The sequence below is a fragment of the Caretta caretta genome, chromosome 14 (genome assembly GCF_965140235.1).
Source record: "Caretta caretta isolate rCarCar2 chromosome 14, rCarCar1.hap1, whole genome shotgun sequence".
Lineage (NCBI taxonomy): Eukaryota > Metazoa > Chordata > Testudines > Cheloniidae > Caretta > Caretta caretta.
The window spans coordinates 20,065,500-20,084,365 of record NC_134219.1 but is presented as its reverse complement, the minus strand read 5'-3'; the positions used below and the strand labels follow the sequence as shown (position 1 = coordinate 20,084,365).

The following is an 18,866-nucleotide window of genomic DNA, read 5'->3' as shown; positions in this document are numbered from 1 at the left end:
CTATTTAAAACATTTTAAAATCATATATTATTTACACAACAGATTATAATGGCTACTTTACAATTGTTATATCACCATATACCATGTACTATAAATATAGATTTTGGAAGGTACATTAACCATATGTAGTAATATTACTTATGAAAACTACTTCCTGTGCAAACACAGTATGAAACTTCTTATTTTAAATGATTCGGATGACTGTATTCTTGAAAATAGCAAAAGTAGTAAAATTTGTTCTTCAAAATTTAAGTCACTTTGGAGTTATGAGACACAAGATTACACTTGAATATTATTAACCTCATCAGTTTAAAACAGTCTAAACTGATTTATTTATTTTTTTTAGATCACCCTGGGCTTAAGATTTTGTAAGCCAAATTTCAGCCTATATTCAACTTTTACTGCTAAGTATTGTTTTGGGGTTGTTGTTTTTAAACATTATGTTTCAAAAGGAGTTTGTTTTTATAGGAAGATACATAGATAGCACCTGAAAAGTACCTAAGCGGGTACTTAACTTTAAGCACATGAGTTGTTCTACTCGATGCCAATGGGACAATTCATATGCTTAAAATTTGGCATGTACCATATTGAATGGGGACCTAAATCTGCAGAGAGATAAATAGGTAACTGATAATAGGTAAGATGGGTGAAACCTTGGTAGTTACTGATGATACTGATAATACGTTAATATGGTATTTAAAAATATGGGATTATAATGAACATACTGACATACAAGCTGTGTGAACAAGTTTCAGAAGTTCTCATTGTTGGTCTAATTCTGCTCCCATTGAAGTCCATGAGAATTTGACCATCATCTTCAATGGCAGCAGACTTAGGCCAAAGGTGTGTTCTTTTGAAATCCTCATCTTATACTGTATTTAACATACATAATTAACTGGAGTTGGTTTGGATTCTTAGATTTAGTATGGACTGTTTGGATTTTAAAGTTACACCAAAGGTCCTTGGATGAGTGTCTTTATTGTATAGTTGCAGATCTGCAATTAAAATTTTGAAATGTTGCCATATGAATTTACTTTCAGGAGGTAAATTAAAATTATGTCTATTTATTTTTATTACAAAGGTCATGACAGATGTGACGATTAACCTGAGCAGAAGGTTGGCAGCCCGATCATTTCCTTTCTAGGAGTGACCTCTCCCCTCTTGGAGATATTGGGGTTGCACCTCTCTCCCAGTTTTTTTTAAATCAGGATGTTGGTCCCTTTTTCTGAGGACAGTGCTGCCCTTTGAGTCTTAACCCACAGAGGGTTTCTGAGCACAAACTGTCCGAAGTGGAGGAAATATAGGGGGACCTATTGACAGAACAAGGAGTAATGGTCTCAAGTTGCACTGGGGGAGGTTTAGGTTCGATGTTAGGAAAAACTTTTTCACTAGGAGGGTGGTGAAGCACTGGAATGGGTTACCTAGGGAGGTGGTGGAATCTCCTTCCTTAGCAGTTTTCAAGGTCAGGCTTGACAAAGCCCTGGCTAGGATGATTTAGTTGGGGATTGGTCCTGCTTTGAGAAGGATTTGGACTAGATGATCTCCTGAGGTCCCTTCCAACCCTGATTTTAAAAAAAGTAAATAAAAAAAATCCAATTTTTTTAATTTAAATTGGATTTTTTTGGTAAAATGTTTTTTGCGGAAAACACCTATCTAAAGATAGTTTTAATTAAGATACATTATAGCTCAAAGATATCTCATCATGCAATAGGAATTATAAATTTTAATTCTATAATATGAGACAATGTATTCATGTAATGTTTAAGAAAAGTTTTGTAAGTGAGCTCCAATAGTTCATGGATTAGGGACCCAATTTTATGGGGTTCCAGGGGCTTCTGTATAGATTATTTAGGTTAATCTTTCGATCTACCCAATGGGACTCAATGCTCAGTCTAGCATATATCATCAGAGATGCTTAGTTTTGCATTTCTCAAACTGTGGATTTGTGTCTCCAAAGATAACATGCTTGTTAACAGCAAAAATGTTTTTAATTAAATAAATATATATGGAGGTGAGAAATAATAGACCTCAACCCTATTGTCCCTCTGCAAATTTGTGTACACAGAGTCAATCCCTTACCTCTCTCTAAAAGTACAAAGTTTCAAAAAGTTCAATGAATACAAGATTGTTGCGGGCGGAATAGATCTGGACAAGAAGTAGTAGTCTGGAGATAAATGTGAGAAGGGAGGGACAGGCAGTAGAAACAAAAGTGGAACTGTTTGAGCAGCATATTCCGGAAGTCTTGAGGTCCTTCCGAGTGTCGTCTTCATTGATTTGAGATCTACCATTCCATTCTCTCACTAGAAGGGAAAACCTATAATGGCAACAGGCTGTAAAAAGAGACCCAATTTGAGAACCATTCAAGAAATATATGTTTGCTGATAATGTTTTAAAGAAAGTCACACCAGTGAACTGGTAGAAGTCACTTAAGCACTTGGATTCAGAGACTGTTGAAGTGATAATCTCACTTTTAACAGCAGTAGCTTCTGCTGACGGTGTAGAAAGAATATTTTCTTCCTTTGGACTAATTCATTCCAAATTAAGAAATCGTTTGGGACCTGAAAAAGTAGGAAAGCTTGTTTTTCTTTTCCAGATTATGAACAAACAGGAACATGAAGGTGAAGACAACTGAGTTAGCTGCAGAAGCCAACATTTTAAGTTTCTCATGTTGACTTGGCTGACAGTCTATTTAAGGTTTTTTTTTAAAATATTTCATTTAACTATTTTAGTTAAACAATTTTAACAAAAACAAACGATTTTAAAAAACTTGAATATTTAACTAAATTCAAAAATTCATATGCTTGTTTTGTTAAAATATTATATGTTCGCTGTTGAAGAAAAAAATCCAGAATACATAACGTTGTTGTTTTAGTTAAATAAAACAATTTAAATGTCTGTTTGGTGATGTTCTCCTCCTAAAACAGCATGGCAAGAAAATCCTCCAAATATTAATGATTAACCTGTTGAATTGGAGATAGTTCACCTCACAATTACTTCATAAATATCTGCTTCAATCATCTTTGGTAAATGAAATAACCAAACAATCATTCATTTTTTGATATAGCTATAAAACTAATCTGAAAAGTTTTCAAAATAAATAACTTTAAAAATGTATAGTGTTTACCTTAAAAATGAAACTTACATCTATCTCTGAGTTGTGAAGAATATGTATTAAGGTTATAACAACCAACAAGAATGCACTTTTATGAAGAAAACCATGATTAAATTGAGTCTTCCTAACTAGTGATTTAAATCCATTTGATTTAAATCAAATCCACCCAAGAAGATAGCCCTGTCTGCTCTTGCAGAGAGGTTCCAGGGGAGCCTTAGGTGGTGTGGGGGATGCAAAGGCCCCAACAACTCAGCAGACACTGAGTCCCTTTTCCCTAGCTGAGCAACTGTCCCACAGTTGCTGGGAGCAATTGTGGCCAAGTTCTCTTTCTGAGGCTCCTGGAAGGACTGCTCATCTTCTGTATGCTCTTCCTTGCTGGGTGAGGAGGGACCACATAGAGGAAAGCAGCATGGTGGGCAGTTCTGGTCTGGGAAAGATCCCAGTTTTGTCTCCAGAGAAGGGCGGGGGAGGGAGGAAGACAGCTCATTCTTGCACCAAATTGGCTTTAGAAACTGGGAAACAAAAAGGATAGGAAGGAGAGCTGGGCCCCACTCTGTGAAGATGATCAAAGACAAAGAATTTGGAGAGGGACTGCCTACAGCATGCCAAAGATCTGAAGCCTTCATGAAGATATATGGGAAGGGAGGTGCAACACACATATCCCAGACAGAGGGTGGGGTCCAGATCCATATCTAAATGCTAAATTGAGGTGGAGACCTTGGATTCTCCAACACATTTTGAAAATTATCTTTACAGAATTAAATAATTATATAGAATCTAAAAGGATGTCTGTTAAGAGTTTCTACTATGTAATGAAAAAAGCACTGGAAATGACTGAATAGTAATTAATTTGTAACTCTGGAATTCAAAAGTGCATTTTTAGAATATTCACTTTCTAGCCCCTTAGTATTCCTTCACTGAATCTGCAGTGCAGGGGTGGCCAACCTGAGCCGGAGAAGGAGCCAAAATTTACCAATGTACATTGCCAAAGAGCCACAGTAATACATCAGCAGCCCCCCACCAACCCCACCAGCACCTCCTGCCTGCTGGCAGCCCTGCTGATCAGCACCTCCCCCTCCCTCCCAGTGCCTATTGCCCCTTGCGATCAGCTGTTTCACAGCATACAGGAGGCTCTGGGAGGGAGTGGGGAGGAGCAAGGGTGCAGCAGGCTCAGGGGAGGGGGCCTTGGGGTAAGGTGTGGAGTGGTGACAGGGCCTGGGGTTGAGCAGTGGAAAGTTGGCACCTGTAGCTCCAGCCCCAGAGTCAGCACCTATGCAAGGAGCCACCTATTAACTTCATGGCAGCCCTCAGTTTGGCCACTTTTGCTAGTGGCTCAAACCTGCCGTTCACTCAGCTAACCTCATTACTGGCCAGCATGGGGAAAAGGAAGGAGAACAATCCCCACAATCTCTGCTGGTCCACCTAGTGGGTCGGGCAACATGCCAGGGACCTTCCCCTCTGGTGGGACCCACAGTCCAGGTCAACTCCTCCTGTATCCAATAGGGAGTTGGGGGGAACCCGGGCCCCCCCTCTACTCCGGGTTCCAGCCCAGGGCCCTGTGGATCACAGCTGTCTATAGTGTTTCGTGTAACACCTGTGTGACAGCTACAACTCCCTGGGCTACTTCCCCATGGCCTCCTCCCAACACCTTCTGTATCCTCACCACAGGACCTTCCTCCTGATGCCAGATAGCATTTGTACTCCTCAGTCCTCCAGCAGCACACCCTCTCACTCTCAGCTCCTTGCGCACCCCTCACTGTCTGAAGTGAGGTCCTTTTTAAACCAGGTGCCCTTTTTAGCTTGCCTTAATTGATTCTAGCAGCTTCTTAATTTGCTCCAGGTGTCCTAATGAGCCTGCCTGCCTTAATTGGTTCCAGCATCTTCCTGATTGTTCTGGAACTGCCTTGTTACTTTACCCAGGGAAAAGGAACGTGATTAACCTGGGACTAATAGATCTGCCTTCTATTACTCTCCTGTAGCCATCTGGCCTGACCCGGTCACACTGTATATTAACTGGAGTTCTTAGAGATGTTTTGTCCCTATGGGTCCTCCACATGAGGACATGTGCATGCCCATGCACTTCTGATCAGCATTTTTTGTCCACAGTGCCCATGGGTCTGTGTCTGCGCCCTGTGCCTCTTGTGCTCCAGTACAAGGGCATATAGGTGACAGGCAGAGACACCACCACTACAGTTCCTTCTCAACCTCAAAGCCTAGCAAGATTCCAAAGCAGAGGAGGAGGGAGGGTAGTGGAGCACCACAGAGACGAAAAAAATCTCAAAGCAGCACAGTTATTGTACCAACTGAATAACCTCTCCTTCTTGGAGTTATTGTCCCTATGGGTGCTAGTAAGGAGATTCCCGAGCACGGCCTCAGTTACAGAGGAGGGAGCTGAGGAGCAGGTATGGTACAGATTGAAGAACAGCTTTGCTAAAGGATGCATCCTCTCTGGAAGCATACATTGTAGAATAGTGTTGTGGAAATATGTGTACAAACACCAAGCTCGAGGCCTTATACAAATGTTGATGCAGGGTATGTTTTTCGGTAGGGCTATAGAAGTGGATTGAGCAACCTAAAACCCATTTTGACAATTTTTGGGTGGAGGAGGCTGGCTGTCCCCCTCATTCTCTTAGTGACAGTAACCAAGAGTCTGGGAGAAACTTTGAAGGGTTTGGTCCTATCTAGGTAGAAGGCAAGAGCATTTATCACATCCAGAGTATGAAGACTGGCTTCCTTTTTCAAAGAGTGAGGATTGGGGTAAATCACTGGTAACTGAATACCTTGATTGATATAGAAACACAAGACTTTAAGTAGGAAACAAGAATGGGGGCATAATGTCACCTTATTGTGGTAGTACACCACCTGTGCTGGATCAGCCATAAGCACTTCTAAGGTCTCCTATCCTCCTGGCCAAGGTGACAGCTATGAGGAATGATGTTTTGAAGGACAGATGAAGAAACAAATAGGTCCCCATGGGCTTATGTGGAGTTTTTCCTAAGACAAGGCATTAAGAATTGAATTAAGGTTCTAACATGGTGGATGTAGGCTCTTTTACAGGAGGAATTAGGTTAGACAGACCATTAAGGAATCTCGCGGTTGTAGGATGTGTGAAAACACAAGAAGCCTTCAACTTGTGACTGAAAAGCTGTCTTAGTGGCTGGGTGAACCTTAACAGAACTCAGTGACAAACCCAGAGTCCACAGATTCAGCTGGTAATTGAGTATGTTCAGGATAAGACACTCGGAAGGAGATACAGACTATTGGACACACCAGGGTTGGAAACTCTTACACTTCTGTCGGTAAGTATTCCTTGTGGTGGGCTTTCTACTACTTGTCAGTACTCTCTGGATATCAAGAGAACAATCTTGTTTCATACCCAAGAGCCACTGAGACAAATCACACCTGGAAATGCAGTGATGAGAGGTTGGGGTGGATTATGGAGCTCAATTCCTCAGTCAGAAGGTCCGCTGTCAGAGGAAGGAAAAGACGTGGACACAGGTAGGCAAATCAGGTCTGGGAACCATACCTTCATGGGCCATGACAGCACTATGAAAATGATCACTGCTCTCTCTTGAATCAGCTTGTTCAGAACTTTGAGTAGCGGCGGCGTTTGAGGATACGGAAACAGCAGAAAGAGAAGCCAGGGGAAAGAAGACGTCTCCCAACAAGCTGTGAGTGTTCTCTCCCACTGAGTTGAAGCAATGGCACTTCATGCTGGACAGCATCACAAAGATCTATGGCCAGAGAACACAAGGTGAGTCAAATCTCCTGAAAAACTGAGTCATTCAGCTTTCACTTGTGGTCCTGATGGAATGCCTGCTCAGTGAGTCCAGCAGGTAAACCACTTAGCTGTATATTTGATGGGATATGCAACAATTCCATATGTTTACTGACTCTGAACATAAGGACTGGGATCTTGCTCCTCCTTGGCAATTTATATAATACATGGCTGCTTGGTTTTCCATCATTACTCTGAGTGGACCCTGATATTGGGCAGGAAATGATGGTAAGTGCCATGACTGCCCGGAGTAAGAATGTTAATATGGAGAGAAGCCTCCTGGGAAGTCCATTTGCCTTCATCTGTAGAGTCCTGGAGATGGGCACCCTAACCTAGCAGGGAGGCATCTGTGGTGATGATCTTTGCGGGGAGTAGACGCAAGAATTGAACTTCTACCCAGACCTTTCGGGGGATCCTTCCACCAGTTGACGGATCGAGGACTCTCTACGGTGCAGACACCTACTTGGAAAGTTTGTTTTTGTTGGTGATGCCATACTCTCTCTGGCAGTACTGCGGAGAACCTCCCTTTTGATATACCTGAGCCAGGCTCAAAGACGTCAGGAGTGTAGTCTTGCATGGAATGTTACAAACGTACAGTCCACCAAGTGGCCCAAAAATTGAACTTGCAGTGTTTTGTGGGCTGTGTTGTAGAGTGAAAATGAGGCTGGACATTGTGACAAACCTGTCTGTGGGTAGGTACGTTCTGGCTGTTGTGGAGTCTAGAGTGGCTGCATAGGTATCAAAGTAGACTTTTCCATGTTGAGACAAAGGGCCAGAGAGTGCAAGAGGCCCAGGGCCTTTTTGGTAGCTGACAGTACCTTGAGGAGCCAGTCAGTCAGCCAGATATGGAAGATTTCCCATCCAACAAAGGTGGGCCACAAAGACTGAGAAGGCATTTGTTGATAAGCCAAATGGTAGAGCACAGTACTGGTAGTTCTTGCAAACAATGAATCTTAGGAACTGCTGATGCAATGGCTGCATGGCTATATGAAAATAGGCATCCTGGAAGTTGAGGATGATGAACCAGTCCCCAGGATGTAAAGATAGAATTCTCACTGCTTGACCATCCAGAATCACTGTTTAAGGATAAAAGTGTTCAGAGTCCTAAGATCCAGGATTTGTCTCCATCTTCCTTTTTTCTTGGGAATTAGGAAATACCTAAAGCAGAAACCCTTCATGATGAAGACTAGAGGAAGGGATTCAATCGCCCCCAAAAGCATGAGAGATGCATCTCTTGCTTTGAGAGACCCTTCTGAGAAGAGTCCCTGAATAGTAATGGGAAGGAGGGATAGAGCTGAACTGGATGGAATAGCCCACTGATACCACCCTTTCACTCCATCTGTCTGAGGTGAAAATGGGAGGTGATCTCCATAGGGTGGATGGAGGATGGGTTGCTGCAGCAGAAGATCCAGTATAAGGAGTGGTTCATGACCCTCGACCAATCAGTCAAAATGGTTATTTGGAAGAGGTCGCCGACTGAGAGGTCATTGTAGACGACTGCCCATTCTTGCGGAACCTGCACCGTATTCTGGGAGTTTAGCTCATCCTAGGAAGTTTGGGTAGCGGACTAGTCGAGAGTGCTGTACTGTCTGTGCCTTGCTGTATGTTCTCCTTTTCGAAGGCATATAGATGCCAAGAAATTGGTCTTTGAGCAAGTGGAGAGATCTATGACATCACTGAAGAGCTTAGGCCCATCAAAAGGGAGGGTCTCCACAGTACTGTGTACCTTGTTGGGAAGGTCAAAGGATTGCAGCCAGGAGACTTGATGCAAGACAACAGCAGTTGTCACAGAACATGTTAAAAAAAAGCCTGTAGGGAAGCCTTTGTGATCATCTGTCCTTCCATAATGAGAGCTTGAAGTTGCTCCTTCTTCCCTTGATGTGAATGATTAATAAAACGTGAAAAGTTGCTGCCATTTGGAGTGTAATATTTTGCCATCAAGGCCTGATAGTTGGCAACCCTGAGGAGCAGCCAAGAAGATTCAGGCACTTAAGTTCTTTATCAGAGCATGCTGATCTGAATTAATAGTCTATTTCTTTTACTGACAGCAACAACCACCAAAGAGTTAGGGGAAGGATGGGAGAATACATACTCCAAACTCTTGGCCTGCACACAGTACTTATCAACCTTTTTGCATATGGGAGGGATGGTTGCTGGTGTCTGCCATACCATATGGGCTGGTGATAGTAAGGCCTCATTGATATGTAAACCTATCTTACCTTGACAGGAGGTATGCAATATGTCCACCAAAGAATGCCGAGGTTCATGTACTTCCTCCAAAGGGACCTGTAAAGCTTCTGCACTATGTGTTTCATTAGGTTTTGAAAAGCTCCAAAGTCATCCATGTAGGAGGCGGAGGGGCATAAGTGCCTCCTATGGAGAGGAGGAGAAGGAGGTCATCTTTCTATCCTTTACTCTTGTTTCTTCAGAGGGTCTTCCTGAGGAAAAGGATCCTGAGGTGGCAGTTGATTTTGGCAGGTCCTTCTGTGTTAGAGCACCTGTAAAACTGGTCACCATAAGGAGCTCAAGGGTTCCAAAAGGCCAAATGGAGTTGGACATAATGGAAAGGAGTTGGATCTCAGGGATGTTCCTGTCAAGGCTGACAGGTTGTCTGTCAATTGGTTCCTGGGGATCTTGTCTTCAGGAAATATCTGAAGGGAGGGAGAAAGGCTGGAATGGAATGGGAAGGCAGTGGACTCTTGGAATGGAGATTTCTGAGTCATCTCCCACATCCAGTGGATGAGCTATAGGTGCCCGTAGCAGGGCTTGTGTCAGCAGAGGGGGCCAACGCAGACTAGCGACCATGTCAGTATCCACGGCTAAGTATTTGTATGAAGACACACCAGCACCGAAGGGGGCTCTGAAGAGTATGTCAATACTGGCTGGAAGTCCTCTTGGTATCCCTCAGCAGAGGGGATTTGGGCTCCTCCATAGTCTGGAGATCCTTATGGGAGAAGAACCTGAACGGTACTGATGAGCCTAGAGCCTGGCATAGTTCCTCAGGGTGAAGCACATCTAGAGGTCCTGGAGATGGCAGAGCTGTGCGCTCTTGTTGGTTGTTGCCTTAGGGAGATGGTACTGGAGAAGGAACTGAAGCAGATTTCTTCGAAAGTCCGTGTGTTTGGAGGGCTCCAATCCTGGTACCAACAATGATGCCACGTGTGGGCTACTTGTCAGAAGACTTAAGTATGCGGCTTACTTTCTAGGTAGTCCTAGTATCTCAGTACTGGGAGAGGTAGGAGCCTCAACAGGACCCACACAAGGATGTGAAGTCTCCTGACTCCTTTGTCTTAGGATGACTTTTCTCTCTTGAGCTCTCTCTCGGGGGAGGTGGGTCTTTTCCATTTAGAAGGCTTTGAAGAGCCTGAAGTTGCTCATGATCTCTGCTTAATGAAGCTGGTGCCAAGGAAATTACTGGAGTGCTCTGAGCTGGTGAGGCATATTTATCAAGAGAGAGGAGGATGTTGGACCCCGCAGATCTCTCAAGGATGCTCCATAAGGAACAGTTTCAGTCTATCTTTCCTCAGTATTGTTGATCTGTCCTTGAAGTTGGAACAGACCTTACACATGGACAGGACATGGGACTCTCCAAGGCAGCAGAGACAGCTAGAATGCCCATCACTGAGGGGAAAAAACCGATGACAGGTTCGGCAGGGCTTGAATCCTGTGTTTTTTTGGTATAACCCACTCGGAGAGGCTGCAAGGCTGGAGGACCATGAAATAAAAGGGAAAGGGGTAACCCCCTCTCCCCCTGAAGCCTGTGCTATATAATAAAAAAATAAAGAAATACAAAATAAAATAGATAAAATAAAAGGATAAAAAAATCTGTATCAACTAGCAAGTGGAAACTATTATACTCCATCTTAAACCATAGGTGGTGAAGTAACCGGAGCAGCGGTGGGTCCGCCCTTCCCTATATTCCCTAATACCACAGCACAAGAAGGCATAGGGTGCTGGCGCAGATCAAAAGGCACTGCTAACAAAAATCTCCAATCAAAAGCACAGACACACACACACACCCCCTCACACAGAGCACCAGTAGGGCCAGTAACTCAAGGAAGAATTTATTATGGGTGACACCAAAATGGAGATTGGAGCCTCATTGGGCTGTACAAACAGAATAGCAGCAATTTCTGGATCGTAAATGCTTTGTGGTAAAGACTCGGACAAAGGGGAAAGAATATGGACACAACATACAAGCAAATCAATAAGGTCAAGAATTGGCAGGCACTAAGATTTCAGATGAGTAACATCCAGAGAAAAACCTACCCAAAAATATATGTTTTTTTTAAATATCTGTGAAAAAATGTGAACACTGTATGTCAAATGTACTTTCAATCCCTTTTCACTTGAAGTAGTATTTAACAACATTATTTCTTGGTAAAAAAGATTATATTCTTTTCTCCAAAAGCCTTATGGCAACACCTCCAATACTTACCACAGGAAATGGATGGCAAAGAAGAAGAAACAGCTGAAATAAAACTTTCTTTCTCATGTCACCTTGAAACTGAATCATGCCACAAAACCTAGAAAAATAAGAATGTATAGAACTTGAGTGGTTTCCTTTCACTAGTTAGTCACAAAGGTACATTTTATTGTTGAGGTTAATAATTAAGACTTATAAATATGTATAAATAAAATAAAAGTTTTGCTTCCCTCAAAAAGTCTCACTTTATTTTCCAGCCACCGTGGGAAAGCAAACTAAAGGAAAGTATAGTAAAAATCATTAAGGGTTAGTAAACAATGTCTGGGGTGCCACACAGGTATGCCAAATACAAATATGGTTTTAAAACTACTGACAGGCAGCACCAAAGAATGTGTGTGAAAATCACCACAAAGAGAATAAGCTCTCACACAGGGAAACAAAGACACAGTGTAAGCTAATGCATGATTTGGTTAGGAGTAAAGGATAGTTCGGATATGTGGCTTATTGCTCATTTTAATCTTTCTAGAATGCTTTCAAATACTGGAGTAGAAAAAGTAAACTAGTGGTAGACTAAGAGCATTGACACATTCAGTCAAGAATATCCTAGCTGTATCCCGTGCTTTCAGCAGAGTTACAGCTGACAGTGTCATACCAGCTTCTGCCAAGGAACATCAATTCAGACTAACATCACTGTTTCCAGGGCCATGATCTCACCCACCCACCTACAACGCTCCTGATGCACCTCAGTCCTGACTTGCAACTTCTCCCTGCTATTCCAGACGTAATTTTCTCTGGAGCAGAAACATCCAAACTGGTTTTGTGTTCTAGCTCACAAATAGGATTCAGGGTGATTTACTTAATTATGTTTGTTATCTAGCCAGCATTTGAATCAAATTATTAGGTTTTTACTTCTGGAGAGCTTAACACACCCCATAGGGCACCAGCAGTTTAATCATTTTGGTTGGGGACTCCTGGAATCAAATCTTTACTGATTCTTTGTGCGTGTTTTTCTTAAAACACACTTATAAAGATCATGGAAACTTTGAGTTACATTAATTCACATGTGTTTTTTCAGATAAATTTCATGCCAAATAGACAAAGGAGAACAATTCTCCAATCACCCCATCCCACCTCACTGCTCGATGTTCGGAAGTTGAATCTTTCTCCATTCCTTGAGTTTAAAAGGGAAGATTTTTATACCAACTCACACTGCAATGCTGGAGCGAAGTTTTTGAATGTCTTTGGATTTCTTGATCTCTTCTTTGCAAAGAGTAAGTAACTTCAGAGAAAACGGATGGCTGAAATTTTTAAAAGTTCATTTTAGTTATTCATTTTACAAGGCAAACAGAACTCTTTTAGGTTTCTATTTCTAAATGAATATAGTTGTCATGGAGGGTGCCAGATAAATAGTATTATTCGTAGAAGAAACAGCAGTATAGGAAGCTTCCCCAACAATGCTCTACCAATCTGATTCACCCCTTTCTTGAAGGACCTCCTTTCTAATGGTGAGGATTTACTTCAGCCTCAATGCTTACTCAGTCACTGACCTCTATATTGACAAGGGAGAAATAAATACTAATTGTTTTGTGCTGCGATTACCTGTACACTGGGGGAGTGAACTATAACCAAATTCATTCCACATATGCCACCAAACAATTAGATGCCATGTCTTGTTATTACTACCAACCTGTGTTGGATCAGAAATGGCAAAGGAAGAGAGAGAAAACATTCTGTATCCACATAAAAATCTATTTATGTTATGCATTGCTATGTTAACTAGCCCTTAATCATTCCCTGCTGTTTTAAAATTCCTCAAACTTTTTTTTGTATCAAGTGAGGATCAATGCACTTTAAACTATTGTACTGTCATGATCTCTTAGTGATTCCTAAGTGCCTTAGTTCTCCAAAGCTTTACTGCTGAATGCAATACAGTTTGACACCATCTTGAAATATATTTAGCAAGAGTGTTTTTTCCACACACCATATGGGAAACGTGGTTCTCACAGTTCTTTCCCAGATGCTTACACAAACAGTGTTGTTTAATATTCTGTTTGTTCATATTTCATGGGCTCTTAGAATATATCCTTATAGTTGCAGCATAACTTGTTTAATCTTCTGCTCAATACTCTTAGGCATCCGATAAAAAAACAGCAGAATAATTTGCTGTGTCATAAATGTAGCATGACACCATTTCATATTTGTTTAGTAAAAAACAACACTGGCAAAGAAATACTTTTGTTTTATTCCTAGATTGTGCATTTAGGAAACCTCCACTGTACTATGTATGAAAAGCATAAAGCAAAATCCAGACATTTATCTCGGTTACGTTGAGTTAAACTGTGGATCTAAAAATAAGATTAAAGTGTACAATATAATTTAACGTATCTATTTTGCAACAATACAGAAGTGATAGCAATGACAAGTTATAATTTTCATACAATAGGCTTCAGCGTGCTTTACATTATTTTAAAAGGTAATTTCAGCAAAAGCACTGGTGTAGTTCTGTGGAATTGGCGAAGATCTCTAACTCAGGGGCGTGCAGTGGTAAGTTCTGTGCTACCACCACAGCCACATTTCGCATCAGCTCTGCTCCAACCCTGCAAAGAGACTGAGATTGGTGAGAAGTGTGCACGTGTGAGACATTTGAGGGGGATGGTGTCCATGCATGCATGAATTTGAGAGTTCATGTGTATCCATGTCCAATGGTGTATGTTTAGGTAGGTAGATAGGAAGATAAGTAGGTGTGTGTATTAATCCCCAGCTACATGTGTATGGCAGTATGCATGGGGTGAACTGTGTGTCGTTGAATAATAAAGGCTGGGTATCTTTTCCTGGGCCGGCAAATTACACAAGGCTATTTTCCAGACTGGCTGAAGGTTACAGGAGTTTAACTACAGTATCTGCAGTGTGTGCCTGCCTTTCAGCACAGGATAACAGCAATATGGTGAATTAGGTGAGATTTTAAACTGTTTCAACAATATAGACATTGCTGAAAAGCACAGCAACAAAGAGGCCAGTTGGAACAGAGCATCTGGAAAAAATTTAGTTCATGTAACCTTATGTGCAGCATTTGGTGTTTAAAACAGACCCACTTTCCTTTCTGTCATCTGCCAATTTCACATTTGTAATAACTAAACCTAACCTATGTGTGATCTCAGATGACTCAAATAGCTTGGCCTCTTTAAAGGAAATTGAGAAAATTCCTTCTTCTGTGTGGGCATGGTTCCAGCAGAAACAGAATCAGTATCTGGGGAAAAGAGATCAGTCTGAAGTCTTTACATTATGTAAATTGGGCACACGTGTTCCTGCAAAAAGAATTTTTGTTTTAAGGTGAGCTGCATTTCAATTAGATCAGTCATGACATTACTTGGGGTGGTCTTGAAATCAGCGGAGAGCCATGCTGTGCCCCTTTCAGCTTAGGCTCTATTAAGGAATGGAATTACCACTACTTAAAGGAATCGCCAGTAGTATTAAAATCTAAGAGCCACATCAGTAATGACATGCCATTTTATGGCACTTTATAAAACCTTCTGCAAATTGTTATATTGACAGTTTTAGAAATGAGAGCACCTAATAGCTGAACATATACAGACAGTACTTATGTGAAGTTGCCAAGTGCACACTATACCAATAGAATGATGATTTAGAGACTATTCTGTTCAAACTTTGCCAAGTGCACACTATACCAATAGAATGATGATTTAGAGACTATTCTGTTCAAACTTTGTAGGTACTGTATGCTAGAATATGTCTAGGTATTTTTAGCTCCAGGAATTAGATATTTCTTCAGTGGAACTACTCCTGAGGATAAGAGATTCACAATCTGGGCCTGTTGTATTACAGCCCAGTCCTGCAAGATGCCAAATGCCCCCATCTCCCACTCAAATCAATCACTAAGCATCTTGCAGGATCAGCCTTCAGCAAGCATTCTGGAAACCCTGCCACACAGGGCCTAGACTATAATGGACTTTAAAACCACTGTTCAAATGTGCTAGCCTAGGCCTCTGCCACCATTCCTGACCAACTAACAGTCAGCCAGAATTACATTACTCTTTAAAATGAAGAGGAATGGTGAAGAGGCCATATGAGTGAATATGAATTCCATAAAAATTCACAATTGTATTAGGTTAAAATTCAGAGTTTTATGCAACAGTGTATGTCTGCAGAGAGGAACCATTACACTTCAGTGGAAAAGTACTGCAGCTATTAGTGAGGAAAAAAGGAGACTAGACGGTGAATGAGAAATGGCAAACAGACTTTTCACCTCAATAGCACAGATTCAAACCTTGCCAAGGGCAAGAGCGAACGAAAGTTGTTACTGGCAGCCGTTTGGTCACCTAGGAAAATAGTTGGTTTATGCCATTTCCTATTAAGCAGGTATCCATTCTATAACTGGCCTCCTTGTTGGCAGCCTCAGCAGAGGTGCAAAGGACTGAATGGATTATGAAGATTCAGCTCCGCTCTCAACCTTATAGGTTATCAATCTAGTCAGGGTTGAAGCACACTGACAGGACAGTTCTGGGGAAACTGTCAAGTGATGTATTTGTCCAGTATATACTAAAGAAACCTAGCATTGTCAGCCCAGCACATTTCATGAGCACTAAAAGTCAGTTAGACAGAGCAATGAGAATGCTTTCCGCTATCTTTTCCAAACCCAGCTTTAGGGGGGCATCTTCTGAATAGTCAAGAACATGCTCTCCAAGCTGTGTTCCTGTGAAGCAAGAATGACATCCAGTGGCAATTCAGGCTAATGCAAAGTATTTATGTCCCAAGGGGTATCAAACCATTAATCCAATAGCTATAACTTAAATATAGAATTCAGCAACAATTTGGATATTATTTACCTGCTCTGGACAGCTAATATTTTTTGCAACTGCTGTTGGAAAAAAGGAGGTCTGATATAGTATATACAAACCTCCTTTTTACTGTAACAGAATAGACATTTGCATTTGCAAATACTCATTTTTTATAACGAAATTTAACAATAGTCAGCTGAAGGCTAAGCAGTCATTGGCATCATAATCATAGGTGTTGGAGCATCTAAATCCAAGACGAACTTGCCAAGACGTAGTTGCCCAGATTAAGAAAAAACCCCAACAAATAATTTTGTTCCATGTTCCAGGCTTTTGAGCAAGAGTTGCATACTCTATAGATCAAATGTAATGTACTGTATAACAGGACATTTTTCATGTTAAAAAAAAAAAATCAACCAGCACTATAATTCTTAGCTGATGTTTTCTGTCATACACATATTGACATTAAAAATGAGAGAAAGCATTCACCTCCTAACCCCCAGCACTTTTTAAATACATTCTAGCTCTAAAATTGTATGCTGTATGTTATAGGGCAGTGTGTCTGCAATTCAGTCCGACTCATTCTGCATTGTATTTTTGCATCCTTTTTGGCACATTTCTTTGGCTGAGGGGGCATACAAGTGGTTCTGCTCGAGGAATCCGCTCCAGCAGTCACACACTCCCATATTCTTTCACACAAAAAGCAGTGATTTCCTACACTGCAGTGCAGCAGGCATCGGTGAGCCAGGGCAGGTATTTAACTATCTTTTAACCATCCCAGAAAGATTTTCCCAGAACAAACTATAATTACTGCAAACATAGGGCAGCACTCTGGAACTCTTTCCAGTTAGCTTAGAGTTTTCTACAGCACCGTCTAAGCTCTTCCCAGATAAATTAGATCTGTATTGCAAGATTGCTAAGTGAACTTCTTGGAGTCTTTATCCTCTAAATAAGGAAGGGAGAGAAATTCATCAGATTAATTTATGGTTTTATTTTGCCTGAGGGTGGTGATGGTTTATTAATTCTTAATATTCCAATTTCTACCATTTAGAAATATGTTACTAGTTTAAGAAATATACCCTATACATATAATTGGAAATATTCGTATAATTAGTTAAAACTTTCAGACCAGTAGAAACTTTCAAAGTGCATCCACTGTGAGTGATTTTAACATTAAAATAAAGAGAAACTTTTTAAAATAGATGCCAAATCCAGTATAAAATTGCATATAACGCCTTGAGTGCTGTAAAGCTCTGCCAGGTATCTGCAGATGTGCAGACATACTACTTGTCAGACTTCAAACTGGAATGCTTATTCACATTTATTCAGTCCCAAGATATTACCTTCCAGAATATTTAACTTGACTGGAAACTTTGGGCCTTGCACCCTGCAACTCACAGAACAATGAATTTTTAAAAATGTTGGCAAGCAGAGGCATTTTGCCTCAGCATGTCACACTGGGAAATACTGCCCGTGAAATGGACATGGCATGGTGAACAATATATTTATTCCCAATAATATGTACAGCTAATTATGGCTGTACAGCAATTCTCAGCAATTGTATGAATCTGTCACTGCCACACCTTCTCCAGATGAAAATATGCAGATTGAATCTCGTTCATTTGCTGGTCATAAAACAGTGATAAAAAGAGAGCTAAAATGGGTTAAAGGGATATTGCCAAGGCTCTTAGCCCCAGTATTTGACCTTTGGATTTGACCTTTCTTGATAGTCGCTCAATGGATTATTGCAGCTTCAGGGAAATTTAAACAAAATGATTAAGTTGCCTAATATACAGCGTAGCAGGCACCTCAGTCTAAGGCAGCTGTTCTTTGGCACTACCACTATACGTACATGAGTTTGTTGCAAGATTTAAAAAAGCACATAGCACACTGTGAAACCAAAAGTACCCCCGCAATTGTAATTATCAGGGTTTTTGATGCATTTTTCAACAGAAGAAAAGATCTTCTGAGAAAGGACCACTGTCAAGGTACAGATGATCAGATTTTGGTTTTAAGAACATTGACATTCAACTGGTAACAACATTCTCACTAGTAACACAAAACAAACATGTAAATTAGCCACAGCAGCAGCTATCCCCTTCAGTGTCCTCCGATATAAAACAGCAATTTCAAAGCAGAATAATTAGCACTTACTTCTCTTCAGTGGTGAAGATATCAAAGCAACCATTGGCCAGCATTTGATCTAGCATCTTTAGCAAGGGTACAGACACCCTAATGTAAAAAAAAAAAGTACACACTGTAAAGACATTTCTTGGCACAGATTTCATTTATACACTTCCCCCCCCTCCCCCCCACTCTTGCTTCCTATAAAAATACCTCTCATCTACATACATCTATTTAAATTAGAATTCCACTCCACCCTAGAGGAAGGTTGCTAGGTAACTTCTGTGAGTTGGCAAAATCATTCTAGTTGGCTGAGATGGCTGCATTCTGTTGCAGCCAAAGGGAAGATGCAGGTCAACAGCTAGTGTGGGTGTAAGTCTGTAGGGGTCTGGAAACCCAACTCAAACCTGTACAATAATTTTTATGCATCTGAACAATGTACTTCACTGAGTTTATTAAAAGTTGCAAAAACTTTTCATTTAGCCTAGTTATTGAATGGATTAGAGCACGTGTCATGGCAGCCAAAACAGCTACACGTGTATTCCCAGCTACCACTGCTGAGTGAACTCTAAAATGGAGACTGAAAATTCTGCAAAATTTCATGAACAGAAAAAATTCCCCAGGAAAATAAAG

At 41.1% G+C, this 18,866-nt stretch overlaps 1 protein-coding gene across 10 annotated transcripts in view; it reads right to left on the bottom strand.

The window, feature by feature from the left end:
• TBCD (tubulin folding cofactor D) overlaps positions 1 to 18,866 on the bottom strand; it is a 261,750-nt gene that overhangs the window by 9,637 nt on the left and 233,247 nt on the right. For 9 of the 10 annotated variants that reach the window (XM_048817354.2, XM_048817360.2, XM_075119355.1 and 6 more), the window contains 3 exons: positions 18,264 to 18,341; positions 12,525 to 12,614; positions 11,329 to 11,416 (listed from right to left, as the gene is read on the bottom strand). In XM_048817354.2, the coding sequence (XP_048673311.2) occupies positions 11,329 to 11,416; positions 12,525 to 12,614; positions 18,264 to 18,341 (256 nt within the window). Of the gene's footprint in view, positions 1 to 2,094; positions 2,331 to 11,328; positions 11,417 to 12,524; positions 12,615 to 18,263; positions 18,342 to 18,866 lie in introns of those variants that run through there. The other variant, XM_075119356.1, reaches the window with a different exon arrangement.